The sequence below is a fragment of the Ursus arctos genome, unplaced genomic scaffold (genome assembly GCF_023065955.2).
Source record: "Ursus arctos isolate Adak ecotype North America unplaced genomic scaffold, UrsArc2.0 scaffold_4, whole genome shotgun sequence".
NCBI lineage: Eukaryota > Metazoa > Chordata > Mammalia > Carnivora > Ursidae > Ursus > Ursus arctos.
The window spans coordinates 29,758,133-29,773,481 of NW_026623056.1; the positions used below are offsets into that span (position 1 = coordinate 29,758,133).

At 51.9% G+C, this 15,349-nt stretch overlaps 1 protein-coding gene across 3 annotated transcripts in view; it reads left to right on the top strand.

Moving 5' to 3' along the window:
- Positions 1–15,349, top strand: part of MYLK (myosin light chain kinase) — a 200,017-nt gene that overhangs the window by 91,844 nt on the left and 92,824 nt on the right. For all 3 annotated transcript variants that reach the window (XM_026494976.4, XM_026494993.4, XM_044382615.3), the window contains exons 10-11: positions 3,302–3,436; positions 6,499–6,651. In XM_026494976.4, coding sequence (XP_026350761.2) covers positions 3,302–3,436; positions 6,499–6,651 — 288 coding nt within the window. The remainder of the gene's footprint in view (positions 1–3,301; positions 3,437–6,498; positions 6,652–15,349) is intronic.

Here is a 15,349-nt window from a genome sequence, read left to right on the forward strand (position 1 = left end):
GCTTTTAGAAGTTCAGTGGACAAATAACCTTTGCCTATTTTTTTCAACGAATAAATTGCAAGAAAAAGAGGAAGGGAAGGACAACCTATAGGAAACTTAGATGAAAAGATACGTAAGAGACATCAATAATTGCAATCCATGGACTTTGTGTGGCTCCTGACTGAGACACCTTTAAAAAAAATTTTTTTTAATGAGAACACCAGGAAAATTGGAGCATTCACAAGATACTTGATATAAAAGAATTAATGCTGGTGGTACACTATTTTTAATATACGATGGTGGTCTTTTGGTTAGTTTTTTTAAGTCTTTGTATTTTAGAGATATAAACTGAGTTATTTGCTGGTGAAATGATATGATATTTGCTTCAGAAATAATCCACGTGTAGTGGGAGCTGGTGGGGGTACAAATGAAATGGGGTCGGCCGTGAGCTGATACTTAACTAAATTTGAGACACAGTATGTGATAATCCACGGTACTGCTCTCTTTCCTAGTGTGTGTATTTGAAATTTGCCGTAATAAACGTTTCCGAAAAAAGAAAGGGAAAGAAAAGAACTTAGTGGTTCATCCGTACAGTAGGATTCCATGCAGCCAATAAAACAAATATGGCTGACCTGCCAACTCTGATGGTGAAACATGTCCAAGATACTAGTAAGGGAGAAGAGCCACATGCAGAGCTGTGGGTATCATATGCTATTTGCATAAAAGGAGAAGAATCTATGTAGATGCGGGCAAACAGATGCTTATGTGCTTATGTGTGCCTAAAACATTTCTGTAAGGGTCCACAAGTCGCCTCAAGGAAAGGAAACTGGGGATGCTTAGGAAGGGGTGAGGGGTAGTCTTACTTCTTGCTGCATGCATACTGGTGATTTACTTCTTAATTGGGATTTTCACTATGGTCATGAATTTCTTTGTAAGAAATAGTGTCCATTCCATTGGGAGGTGGGAGTGTCTGTAGAGTTCACGAGTCCAAGAGCCCGAGCCTTGTCATCCCAGGCTCTGTGCAGGGGATGGACACATGGCATCATGTCCACCAAAGGTTGAAACAGACTTTTATTGGAGTGGTCGCTGTTATTATTAAATGGAAGCTGTGCATCGAGACTTATTTGCAGCAAGTTGGGGGTGAAAGAGAATATGGTCTTCCAAGCTCCCACGGAGCTGGGGCAAACAGGGTGGGAATTAAGCACGCCGCCAAGCCGGCTCTTCTTACCGACGGGCAGCTGTTCGTTTTTGAATGCATGCTCTTCAGAATGTCGTAAGCCTTTGGTTAATTTCCACAGTTCGGAACAAGTTGATTTTGACTGTGTTTGCCACTTATTGCTTGTATGGGGGAGTGCATTCTCAGAAGCCCTTACTTTGCCGTTGCAAAAGTTCATCCGGGCTCCCTCTCCCCTTGGAAACACTGACTGTCTGAAACCTTTCCGGATGACTTCACCAAGACGCAGGTCACCTGATGCGTGTCCTTTCAGCTTCTCCTGCAACACCTTCTTTCTCTCTTTTTCCTTGCTATGACACAAAACTGTGTCTATCTCCCTATCTTCCCCTCTCCACAAAGATCTTATTTAATGATGATTCACCCTCCCACCATTTCTTCAACCTGTCCCCCTGCCCATAAGCAGAGGCCTCTTTCTTCTCCCTACAGCCATGCTCTGGGGAAAAAGGAAAGAAAATCTTCCTTTTGCTCAGTGGCCCCTTAAGCTCCCACCCTATCTCTCCACTGTCTTTTGCCCCCAGACTCGCTGCAGGTCTAGTCTCAATGCCCAGTGTCCATTCGATGGTAACAGCTAACACTCCACAAAAGTGTGCTCAGTGTGTCAGGCGTGCTCAATGTGTCAGGCTTTGTGCTACATGCTTTATCCCTATTGGGCCATTTAGTTATCCCAATGTCTGAGGAGATCGTTGTAGTCACACCCATTTTCCAGATGAGAATACTGAGCTGTGGTGAAGTTAAATGACGTGTCCAAGGTCACATGCCTTGTAAAAGATAGCATGTTTCTAACCCATGTTGGTTTGACACGGAAGTCCGTATTTTTTCAACGGCTCCCAGAGGCATTTCCCTGTGAAGGAATGTGACACCGGCTGGGAAGAGGGATAGAGGTGCCTTCCCACACCTCTTGAGGTAGTCTGTCCATCCCTTCCTTCAGCGCCAGTCCCAATCAGATGCACCATCGTTCTGACTTAGCTGCTGTCCCGCGGCCGGCCGACTCTCCCCTTAGGGGAGCTCTCGTGGAGGAGGAAGTGAGGGTGCCAAGTCAGAGAGCCAGGGGTGAAGCCTGCCCTTGCCGTTGGGCTGGACTCTGAGAAATTACTCACCTGGCCTATAAAATGAGCTGAAGAAAGCGACCTCATGGCACCGTCACAGTCACATCTGGGAAAGTACCTGGCACATAGGAAGCCCTCACGTACCAGTTTTTGTCCTTAAACCCCTGCAGTATGATAACGGCTTACCCCTCACCACGGCATGGAATAGCTTCTCCTGAAAGGCACTGCTGAGGCCTCTTCTAATCACCAGATCCCTTCCCCTTTGTCGGCTGTCAGCCACCTTGACATTTCTGCATCATGTTCTGCTCGTGGAAGAGATGATCTATCCCTATTGCTCTTAGTTAAGCCCCCCCCCCCCCGCCATCTACAAAATGCTCCCCCAGTCCACCAGTTAGAGGGCTTCTGGAAAGTTCAGCTCAGTGGTTCTCAACAAAGCTATGCATCAGAATCCTGAGGGAACTTCGTAATGCCTAGTCCCAGGCCCCCAGCAGTCCTGAGCCATTGGCCTTGGAAAACTAGGTCACATATGAGTCTTTATCATTTGATCCAGTCCTGGAATTGGAAAAAATAACAATTTAAAATTGAAAGGTCCTCACCAGTGGGCATGTTGTCTCTACAAGTACAAAGATACTCTCAAGGTTGTGCAGGTCTGACAGGGTGTTAAAGGAAAGAAGGGGCCCCGGGAAGTAAAGGGGGCCTCAAAAGCAGGGAAGGAGCTCTGCGGATGCTCCGGGACAGCAGACACGCTGGGATCGGAGGCGCCTGAGTCCCAGAGGAGAGGGGGCAGGCTCATGTCCTGAGCACTCCCTGGCCTGGGCTGTTCCATGACCGGGAATAAGCCCCTGCTGGTTTCTCGGCCCAGGCCCCAGGTCTCCACACCTGTGGTGCTGCCTGCCTCCAAGTGTGAGGAGAGGTTAAGGCCAAGCCAGGCTCCTGGGGAACCGTGGGTGCACCTGTCTGCGAGGCTCGGGGTGACTGTGGTGCTTCAGCAGAGCACGCCAGCTGCGGTCTGAGATGGCCTGTCTGTTCTCTGCCCTTGCAGGGCCGGCCGTGATGGAGGTGGCGCCCTCATTCTCCAGGGTCCTGAAGGACTGCACGGTCATTGAGGGCCAGGACTTTGTGCTGCAGTGCTCAGTGCAGGGGACCCCAGTCCCCCAAATCACTTGGCTGCTCAACGGTGAGTTCCCTCTGCTCCAGCCCCCCGGGCCTTCTGGCCTCGCCTGCATTCTCACTTGGCTTGCTCCGTTTATTACTCAGAACCATACAGGGTCCAGAGAGCTCGTGGAGTCTGCTGTTGCCGGGCTGGGGACACTGGGCAAGTTACCGTTCCTATCTGAGCCTGGAGCTCCTGCAACACATGCATAACATCAGCTTCCTCCCGGGGTGGTGGCTGTGAAGTAATTTAGATCCTTTATACAGAACAGCTAATGCACATGGGTGCACAAGCCATTGGGTTCCATTATGTGGCCAGGCTCATTGTAGGCCCTCGGTAAATATTTGCTGAGTCAATAAATGAACAAATTAACAAATTAGTGAACGATACTAGAAGTTACTCATGGAAGCTCACCTTTTATTTAGTGGCAGTTGGTTTTGGAATGCGTAGACCGGTAATTCTTTTTAATGTTATAGTCCTATAGAGACATGCCAACTTTTTTTTTTTTTTGTCAAGTAAGGTCTTTTGAAAAAATTAGTTATCATATATTATCACTTTTCTCTTGGTAAAAAAGCCTTTCAATTCCAGAAGTATGGGAGAACTCTAATTTTAGAACCGAGGACAGTCCATCAAATTGATGACATTGAGCAGGGTCTGTTTTGGGAACCCCTGCTTTGGGGATCCACAGGGAGGATGAAAGAGGAGCTGCCAGTCAGGAGACAAGGGCTCTTAGCCTTCTCTGCCCTCTCGGGGTTGGGGGACCTTGGACACCCCCCCTTCACCTCTCTGGGTGTCAGCTTCTTTATGGATGAGGAAATGGGCTGGAACAGACTTGGGACCTCAGCCAGCTCTCAGGGCTGACAGAATAGGCTCCTTAAGGAACAGCGGCACGTGTCACCTATGCACCAAATACCCTCCAGCCATTTCTACACTATTGACGTGTTACTTGTGAACCTTCCTAGTTGGTGTAGTTTGCTTAGGCTTTGCTAGAGATTATCTCTAGTCAGTGAGAAAAGGTGCATATGGTCTTCCTATGTGTCATTTTCTTGGGCAAATAAGTGACAGTTGAGGTCACCCTTCCCTCCACCCCTCGCTATGGGCAGAGCTTCTGTCGGATCCCGTGACTGACTACAAAGAGGCAGCCTTCTTGCAGCTGGAACAGAACACAGATGTTAAAGACTAGTAATGGATCTGAGTAAGAGAGTTTCACTTCCGTCTGGCTCAGAGTCCAGACCAGAGGTCAAGAAACATTTTCCGTAACGGCCAGATAGTAAATATTTTCAGCTTTACTGGCCATACAGTCTTTGTCACAATTACTCAGCTCTGCTGTTGTGGTAGCACAAAAGCAGCCAGAGACAATATGTAGATGAATAAGTGTGGCAGTGTTGCAATAAAACTTTATTTATGGACACTGAAATGTGAATTTTATACAATGTTCACAGATCAGGAAATAGTTTCCCTTTGATTTTTTTCAACGATTTAAAATCTGTAACAACCATTCTTACCTTTCAGGCTGTACAAAAGCAGGCTGCAGGTCAGATTTGGCCCATGAGCAGTAGTTATGCTGACCCCTGGTCTACACCACTCTGAACTGGGAAAAGCAACCCCACCTTTTTAGTCTTGGTCAATCTTGGCATTTCCTCACTGTTACCACTAGAGGGCGATCGTGCTCAAGTTCCCTTGGCTGCTAACCATCTGGTCTTAACCAGTTTCCCGGCTGGAAGAGTTCCATGTCTCCCAATTCTGAGTGCCCTGAGCCAACAACTCCTTTTTGGGGCCACCATTCTATCCCATGTGTGTAGGGGCAAAGTGAGTTATGCTTCAGTAACAAAAGAGGTCTCAAACACTGTTGGCACATTTCGACAGCAGAGGCACTTCGATGGCATCATGGAATGTACTGGTATTCTCAAGGAAGAGAGGTTTTAGAGTGTCGTTTTTCACAAAAAGCGAAGCTTAGTGTTCAGTGCTCTCAGTAGCCCAGTCCTGGCCCCTGCCTCTCCCAGCACCCAGCCCCACCTTTACGAAGTGCTGTAGGTCGGGCAGATCTCTTCCCTCCCGCCCTATGGCGTGCTTGCTTGGCAGTCTCTGCAGACTGTCAGGGAGACACGAGGTGTTGCTATGTGCAGAAGAAAACATTGCATTGCAGGGAGACGACTGCTTTCTGTACTTTCTCCTTCCCTCCCACTGCCCACCCCCAATTTTATGAAGTGCAAACCAGGACCCCGGGGCCTGACAAGGGAAGAAACTGACAGTTGCTTCCTATATGGTGAGCAGACACATTCCTGTTCTGAGGCCAGAATCTTCAGTAATGAGATTTTTTTTTTCCCCTGGAAATGAGAGCTCACATCCTGGAATGATAAAGTCCCGGGAACATATAGCATTAAGGAAACCACTGAAGTTCATTGCATGAACTTCTATCTCCATGGAGGACTTTATGTGACCTGAATAAAGAGCCTCTCATGTCAAGGACTCTGGGAAGAAGGGCCAGAGTCGTTTTTAGTTTCCCATATTTATCTTTTCCCTGAACCCTAATATGCACCGAACTGCACCTAATTGCAGCCTCAGCTTGAGGTCACACACTTGTTTTCTGATAAATATCTGCAATGGGAAATGGAATCATTATTTCTGGAGACGTCTAAAAGGAGCCAGGAGCCTCCTGTTGTCTGGGTGAGGCCTGTTGTGCCTGAGGCTGGGCTGTGGGCCAGGTGACCCTGTAAGATTCTTTCCAGGCTCAGAATTCTGTGAAGTCCAGGCTGTGGATGTGGGGACTGTTCCTTTAAACAAATGCACAGAACTATGCCCCCTTCCCTTCTGCATTCGAAATGCTTCCAGAATCTCTCCCCACAGTCCTTCCAGCCCCAGCCTTGCTCCTGTACCCCAACAATCACGGCCTCTCCTTCATCTCCCTCCCTCACACCTGCTTTCCTCTCCACCTGCAAACCTCTGTCCAGCTGGCTAGGGGAGGGCCTGACATGTCATCAGCCCGCCGTGGATCTGAGCAAGCCTGGTGACATGACAGCAGCAGCAACCCCCCCCCCCACTTGGGGAGCCCCTTGGCCTGAGCCTTCCTATGCTTCCCTCCACAGAGCAGCCCATCCAGTACGCTCACTCCTCCTGCGAGGCTGGTGTGGCCGAGCTGCACATCCAGGACGCCCTGCCGGAAGATGACGGCACCTACACCTGTCTGGCCAAGAACACCGTGGGGCAGGTGTCCTGCAGCGCCCGGGTCACTGTCCATGGTAGGAGCCTCTGGGCACCTCTCTAGAAGCACCTTTGCTGCAGACACCTGCTTTGGAGAAAGAGCACAGTGCACCTGAAGGCAGGCAGGTGGAGGAACTGGCCTCTAGAGGTCCACAGTGACAAGGGGCTGCCATGGCAGATGACTAGGCAAAGGCCTGTTTCCCACCCCCTCACCCCGTCGGGGCTGAGGGAAGATGTGGGGGAAAGAGGCTCAGGAAGCTCCCAGTGTGGTAGGAAGAAGTCCTCGCACATGCAAGATGCCCCAGGAGGACTCACACACCCCCTTAGGACTTAGGGGACGCACAAATGTCACCTCCCGCGCTGGGGGCTTCGAGAGGGTACCAGGTTAGTTCCCCTTTTCCTTCTGACCCTGCCCCTCCCCACCAGCCTGGGCTGGTTGTCGTACATCAGCAGCCTGGCGTCCAGTAATCTGATTATCGTGCTCATCCATTGAGCCGCGCCAAGCCCTTCGTCCCAGGAAGCTACAGGGGCGTCACGGCACTCGAGACAGAGCCGTCTGGGCTGTGGGATCAGCGGGCATGGTGACAGTGCCCAGGGAATGCTTCCTGGGGCCAGGGTGTCCAGGTAAGCCTGCCTCCCCACCCTCCCCCAGGCCTGGCCCCCGCTCCTGTGTGTGCCTGGGGCCGGGAGCTCGGACGGGTGTGCTGTGCTCTGCTTTCCCAGCACGCTGGCAGGAGACCACGTCTCTTCCCTCTGTCCCCCAGGGTTCAGGTCTCATGGGGAGAGTCCCCCTATAACGTGGGCAGCTGCCTTCTGGGAGGCCGCAGGACCTGGTTTCACTGGAAAGGGCAAGGGGAAAAATCACGTGTTGGTTACTTCGTTAAGTACTTTCTCATTTAGACTTCAGCAGCCCTGGGGAGGGCTGTGCTCTCCCTGTTTTTTACACAGAAGGGTCTGGAGGTCTCAGAAAGCTTACGCAACTTGCCTAAGCACACAAGCTGGTAAGTCAGACTGGTCTTTCAGACCTAGATCCTTGTGACTCCAAGCCTGTGCTCATTCCTATGCCCTGCCCTTTTCCAGAGTGTACATCCACTGGCCCAAAGGGACAGCCTGGGCCCTGTAGGCCGGGCAGTGTCGCCCCTGAAGGATTAAGGGGCTTGTGCTGACGCAGGCTCTGTGAGGCTCTCTGCCGAGAAGGGGCACACTCCTGGGCCTCCCCAGTTTCTCTGAAGTGCTCTGGCATGGAGTCGTCAACTGGCCACCACTTCCTTCCAGGAAGCCATTCACACCCAGGTGGAAGCTTGCCTCTGCCTGCCCCCCCCCCCAAGGAATCTCTCAGCCAGAATTCTGGCTGACATATCTATCCGCTTCGTCCTCACAGATCTCCCCTCATGGCTCATTGAGGGGCCTCAGGAAATCTTGATAATGAAACAAGAAGAGATCTGAGCTTCATCTTTTTGGGCCAGGGGAGCAGCCCTCACCTTCCCAACAGGGTGCTGTCCTTGGAGGTCCAGGTAGCCTCTCCAAAAGCCTCTCCAGAGCCTAGTAACGGGCAAGAGGGCCAGAGTGACATGTGACGAGTCTATTGCCCAAGACTCTCCCTGCTAGCTTCAGCCAGTGGCCCTGCTAATCCAGTGCCTGTCCCCACTTGCCTGGGTTTAGATTGGATTAAAGAGACCAGCTGAGCTGATAGGCCCTCCGGAGGTGGGGGTCCCCAGATGAAGGATCAGGGAGTCTTTGGGGCCATCCTCCTTGTCCCCAGGTGTGTGGGAGGAGTGGGCCTGGGTGACTGCCCATCCAAGTGTGTTTTAAAGCAGAAACAGGTCCCCAGCAGTCACTCTGCCAGAGCCTTTTGGGTTTTCTCTGGGAGCAGCCCTGTGTGAGTGAGAACTGCCTCCCGGTGTGGGGATTTGCTGGCCTGTGAAGGCCAAACAGAGGCTCAGACACCATAAATGGTGAAGCAGGCTCAGAGACGCGGCCAGGCGCGCGGGCCGCAGGGCTGGGCTGTCTGCACAGGAGCGAGGCGGGCTGAGCCTGGCGCAGTGACACCCCTGGCTCCCTGCCCCCAGGCGCTCGGGCAGCTCAGGGCCACGTCCTGCACTGTCCTCAGCCTTGGAGTTTTTCTTACTTTATTGGCAGCTCCTGGGGCTCCAGGTCTCTGGGGGCGGCTGAGGAGACAGGGAGGCGGGGGGAGGGGGGGAGGCATTTGTTCCTACTGTACCCAGCATGGTTCTGGCCCCTGCTTAGCTGCCCAAGGCCTGGCCCTTCTGTTAACCCTCAGGGTGGCACCAGCCACAGTCTCATCGTGGCCGTGGAGCAGACTGGCCAGGAGCGAATCCGGCTGCACCACTCGCTCACCTGGACACGGGGGTGCCATTTGCCCCTCTTCTGTGCAGTGGGGACACTGATAGTCCCAGTCCCAGTACTGAGGATTAAGTTCATGAATACACGTGATGTCCTTAGAACAGAGGAAGGGCTCCGTGTGTGCTCTTGTGATGACTGTCCAACGGACCCCTCCCCACTTTTACACAAGGTAAAATCGTTCAAAATGCCAAGTCTAAGCGGTTTTACCAAAGGACCAACTTTGCCACAGTGGGTGGGCGGGTGTCTGTCCATCTGTGTGCCTGTTCATTTGTTGTTAGTAAGGGGCAAGAATCCCAGAGTCCTAGAGGGAGGGAGGCGCCCGGCAGACACTAGAGCCAGAGGACGACCCCATTCTAGGGGCTCCAGCCACGAGAGGGCGCCCTTGAGTAGGGCGCCCCGGCTGTCGGCTTTCCCCGGAGGGGCGGTTTCCAGGGCGGCGGTGCTGCAGGCACGCGAGGCGGAGAATCCCGCGGTGCCCCACGCAACGCCAGGTGTGGGCGCTCTTTCTCACCTCGTTAGCCTTCTGCCAGGGTTTTGCAATAATCCAGAAATCGCTGGCCCAGTACTCTGACCTGACTTCTGCGGCCACTTAACCCCGCTTTCTCTGCCTCCTCTCCTCAGCAACCCCTTTCTCCAAAATCTGCCTCTCTCCGGAACAAATGTCATTTCCTTTAGGAAGCCCTCCCCGGGAACCTCCCTTATCATTGTGCTTATTTGCCAACAAATCTGTAGTGAGGCCCTGCTTTGGGCCAGACGTCATTCTGGGGAGGCCGCAGTGAGCAGGACAGGCAAGCTCTGCGTTCTGATGGGGAGACACGCAATAATCAGCACCTAGTTTGATCAAAAACTGACCGAGAAAGGTGGAAGGGATCCTTCTGGAGGATGGGTGAGGACATCGGGTGGTGAAGGAAGGCTCCAGGTGGAGGCAACTTTTGAGCAGAGACTTCAGTGAGCTGGAGAGAGAGTCCTCCAGGCAGGCGGGGCAGCAGGTGCAAAGGCCCTAAAATTGGGAGCAAGGTCAGAGAGCCTATTGGAGGAACAGCGAGATAACCAGGGTGGCTGGAGCGAGGCGAGACAGTGTTCAGAGAGAGAGGCAGGGGCACCTCATGCAGAGCCTCTAGGGGCAAGGAGCAAGCATTTTACTCTAACTGTGGGATTTTACTCTAATTGCTTAATTGTCTTCCCTGCCAGACTGTATGCTCCCTGAAGGCAGGGACTGTGTCTTAGTCATTATCGCACGTGGCTCAGGGCCTGCTGTGTGAGCAGGTGTTCAGGGAATGGATGGAAGCACACGGCGATAGGCGGTCTCCCCAGACGTGCGGCAGGGCATCCCTCCAGCTCCTGACTTCCCCGGGGGGCTCAGTTGGAGTGTGTAAGAAACCCACCAGCTAGCTCTCAAGAGTCCCTCAACAAATATTCCTTCCGTCCTCCTCCCACCCCAGGCTAAAAAAAATCCCCCATAGTTAACCGGGCAATGAAATCCTTCCCCCACCAACCCAACCCAAGATGGAGACTAAAGGGTGATTAATCCAAATTCCTGCAGAGCCCAGGAAGATCGGAGGGAGAGTAAATATTTCAGTGTATTTGGACTGAGTCATTGGGGTGGGGGGGGAGACTTCCTCAGGCGAGAATACTTTAATTTATCTCCCCCTGGAGTATCTTTGTCAAGGCTGAAATTCTTAAGTGACTAGATTTACTAACTTGCTAACTGTGTCCATTTTGACTTTAGTGTCTCAGCCTAATGGTGTTTATTTAACTGAAGGCTTGTTGGGCCTCTTAGAGGCACCTAAGGACATAAAAGGGTCTGGAAATGTTTTAAGAAACTGATGTCTAGAGTAAAAAAATGAAACTTAGCACATCAGTAGAAGCCCGGTTCACTCTCAGGTTGGTGACACGTGCTTGGTGGGGCAGCTCAGAGCCCTGATGGCCTCCCACCCCCACCTCTCTCCCAAGTTATGCTTGTACTTTGGATGCTGTATAATCTGTCTGGTGGTGTGAGGTACGCACTCTCCCCTCAATAAGCTTACGAGCACTGAAAACATTTCTAATACTTATGTTAGCTGAAGAGAAATGTATCGAAGAAAGATAAACATTGGTTTTAATTCTTTTTTGTGTTGTGTTTTAAGACCCTTAGCCCATCCACCGCATCTGTCCAAAAGTCTTTTAAGTTCTAAGAAGGCAAGCAGATAAATGTTGAATTATTTTATAACCAATATTCTAGTTTTATATAGTTTGAATACAACAGAAACCGCGTTCTGCACCACGTGAGTTCTCCGTGTCACAGAAAGACTTCTGAATATATGTTTGTACTTGTGTGTCCCTGTCATCGAACTGGAGCCTTGTTTTACTAATTGGACAATTAGAGATGCAGAACTGTGTAGTTCTCCAGCCCACTGTTGGCCATATCTGTCATTACTTGCTTGGAGTCCTTGGTCAAGAATGCTATCCAGAATTACAGCCTTGTGTCCCTAAGAGCAAAATGTGATCCGCGCTATGACTGTATGGTGGAGATGATGGTTTCCAGGCGCTCATCGGGAAGCACTGCGGGCTTTGGCTGCTATACCTTTACATTGAGAGTTTGGTTGTGACTTCTGAGTCAGTCAGAAAGCTGTGGTTGCAGTGACTCCTGCTTCCCATCCAGCAACCCTACCATCACTGGTCAGAGGTCTCTTGGGGAATGTCATACGTCATTGTTTCCGTTTGTTCTTTTCCTTGCACACTTCTATCCCCATTTGCTTCTTCGGTTCTAGAGAAGTCGGGGCGGGGGGGGGGGGAGGAAAGCCAAAAGAGCAAGGCTCTTTTTATGACACAGAAGTAGAAGTTTTGCCGAATCACCAAGTAGGTTTATTTGGTTAGGAGAGACTTGTTGGAAGAGAAGTCAAATACTGGAGATTTACACCTTGCATAAATGCCCTGCAAATAGGAAGGGGCTGGGTGAAGGTAGGCTTCCTTTGATGAGTTCTCTAGAGTCAACAGTTATGGCATATAGGGAAAGGAGGCTAGTCTGTGATCCCTGACCGTGCTGGATTTTGAGCACCAAATAAAGAAAGGAGGGAGGACTGTGCTTCCAGAGCTCCCCTTCAGTTGGTGGTTTACTGAATTTCCATACTAAACAGGGCTTGGAGTGAATCAGATTTGCTGTTGGAATGGTATTTTGCATTGTAATGACTAAGCAAAAGAGCTCAGCAGTGGTTTCCAACTATGCATTTGCGAGAGGTCTGTGTGTCTGTGCATGGGAGGCTTCAGGAAAGGGGGTGTTAGGAAGTAGGGGCGAGCCATTCCACATCCATTTTCATTTGGTGACCACCCTTGAATCCAGGGATGCGGGGCAAGCTGCTGATGGCCTGAGGCTCTGAGAGTGGGACTTAGTAAATGGCCCTGACAGCAGTAGGCGGGGGTCCCTCTGTAGGGGAGAGTCCTGGGGGGCTTTTTCCTGCTAAACCCGTGGAAGGGAAAGGAAGGACCCAAAGGGAAGAGCAGGAGAATCATTGTAGTGTCGAGTTCATGTGAAGGTTTTAAACCACCGATTAGTGTTTTTAATGAGGAACATTGTTTTGACAGGAAAAAAACGACTGGGTTAGAAAAGCTGGTTTGTCTTAGTTCATTCCCGTCGCAAGTCCACTTTCCCTTGTGAATGAGCTCCGCACGGGTGGAGAAAAGCCGTGCTCAGAGGTAAGGTGGCCGTGCGCCGGACCCAGCTGGGTAGCCAGGCCTGCCGCGGCTTCGGCCCCCGCGCCTCCCCCTGTGGGTCTCAGGGACCTGACAGGTTCTCCGTTTACAACTTCTGCTTCACCAGAGCAAGAAGTTAATGTGGAAGTTCGTGACAGGAGTCTTCAAACACAGTGGCTGATGAGTCAAAACAGAGCAAAAATGGCCAAGGAGGAAAACATCGGAGGGTCAGTAGGGGTCAGTAGGTCACCCCCTTCCTTTGCCCTCCATCCAACCCCTCTCTGCCCCGTCCTCTGTCCTGCTCTCCCCCTTCTCCAGTCCCGTCACCAGCTTTAATGGATACAGCACCATTCTTGTTGTCGACACACTGCTCCTAAGTATTCTTGATCTCAGGTCTTATCTTTCCATGGAGGACAGGCTCGATCTGTTCCATTTCTCTCAAAATGGAACAGGGCACCCGGTAGCTAGCTAGGCAGTTAAATGACAGAGTGAGTCCGTGAGTGACTATGGAGTCACTGGCCAGGGGGACCGAGTACCAGCGCCACAGGTGAGCTCACGTTCCATCTTTAGTTCTATGCCAGACATCAGGGGCGCTCGGCCCTTCCCGGATCCCAGAGAGCAGGTGCTCTCCGGGCTTGGTCTCAGCAGAGCAGCAGGAAGCACAGCTGTGGGGGAAACCTGGGGTATATTTAGTCTGGCCCCGTTTGAGCAGGGTGGCACGTCTGGCTCTGGGTCCCGGGGACCCCTCCCTTGGCATCTGTGTGCCACGGCCAGTGCCTGCCCTCCCCAGATGGAGGCGGCTCAGGTCCCTCTCGCCTCAGACTCTGCCTCCCTCCCCCTGCTTCAGACCAGGACTGTGCCGGGTGACATCCAAAGCACAAGCCCAGAGGTGCGCCTCTCTAGGGGCACTGGCGAGTCTGGGCATGGACACAAACAATGACAGAGCTCCCAGTGGAATCTAGGCAGCTGGCCTTTGTTCTCAGGACAGCAGGGGAGAGAGTGTCCAGCCCCAGCCCCTGGTGGTTATGTCAGCCCCGGACTCTTAGCACAGGCCGGCTCCCTTCTCCGAGCCTCAGCTCTCTCCGACAAAGTGGGGACACAATCTGCACTACCTCTGGGAATGTTGAGGATAACGCTGAACGGGCTGCAGACATCCTTCAGAATCTTGAAGTGCTGGACTCTGCAAGGCGCTGTGGTGATGATGTCCCCTCAGTGGGAATGTCCTGGTTTGGAGGACTGTTCTCATTGCTGTTACGGTCACATTGAGTGTGCCCAACCCAAAAAAGTCAATTGGGTTAGGAAAGGCAAAAACCCCCATTCGTTTTATTACGTGCCAGATATTGCTCTAGCTGCTTGACAGATGGTGCTGCTTTTAATCATCTAAAACCCCTGCAGTGTTGATCGTGCATTATGCTGATGGTGTATACGTTACACTTACCAACACTGCAGCGTCCAGAACTGACGGCACTGTGGGGTGGGAGCTTGCTTCAGAGCACAGAGCCAGCGCCACCTTCCGTGTCGGTGCAAGAGTGAGCATAAACCAGTGCACTGGCGTGTGGGCTGCAGATGGGACAGAGCCATGTGGTTGGCTTCAAAACTAAATGCAGGACACACATCTCGCCCTTTTTACCTGGCTTGGCCTTGCTCTGCGTTAGCTTTTCTCCCCTGGCTAGAGTCTAGGATGTGGGTCAGCAGCTAAAACCCCTGTCCTTGTGGAGAGTTCGCCACTTGAGAAACCTGGTTCCCGGGGAAGAGATGACCTCCAGAACATCGTGGCCTTACCATCAGGAGGCCTGGGTGCGAGCTCCAGGTCTGCTGGTGACCGCCCCTGTGACCTCATGCGGGTCACTTCACCTGAGCATGCACGGCTTGGCCTCTCTATCGGGAGGGTGGGATGGTGGGCTTGGGGCTGGGGCCTCAGGATGCTAGTGAGGGCTGCTTTTCTCAGGCCGCTTCCAGAAAACTACGTGCCCCCACACTGAGACCGTCACGGCTCCTTAATCCCAGTGTATAGTGTGTTTGTGGGAGGTTTGGTTGGTTTCTCACGCTGTGAAGAATTTGGGGCGGCTGAATGCTAGGGACCTCTTAGCCATTCACCAGCCTGGATTCAGCACTGATCCCATGTGACCCCAGTCTGTAGGTCTGAGGCAGGTTCATTCTGCGTGCTTACTGCCAATCACTTCCCTTTGCCCTCCTTCCAGGCCTGGGAGGGTGGTGCCGTGGGACTCCCTGTCTCCCAGGCCGGGCCCCCACAAAGCAGTCATCCCGCTCAGTCTGTCTCCTGAGGGGCTGCAGCCAGGTTGTTCTCAAATTCTTTTACATATATCCCGGGAGAGTTTTAAGCAATACATTTGTATTTCTAACAGTATTTGCCTTGGGTCATGTAAGAAACAAAACAGAAACAAGTCTGCAATCCTGGGGTGAGGGCCCCATCTCTGTTCATTTGCAGCTGACAACCCACAAGTAATGGAGCCCAAGTGGGTAGGTCAGCGCCCGTGTCAGCTTCACACAGAAGATCTCATTGCTGTTTAATAGTTGAAGTATTCACCAAGTCCTGAAATTATGCTGTTACCACCCTAACCACAGGTGAGGCCATAGAGCTTCAGAGAGAGGCAGTGACTTGCCTGAGGCCAGACCTGAGAGAGGGTAGGGGCCAAGGAGGGGCCTCAGAGCCGCTGGCTCAAAGGGGTGTTTGATGTTCCC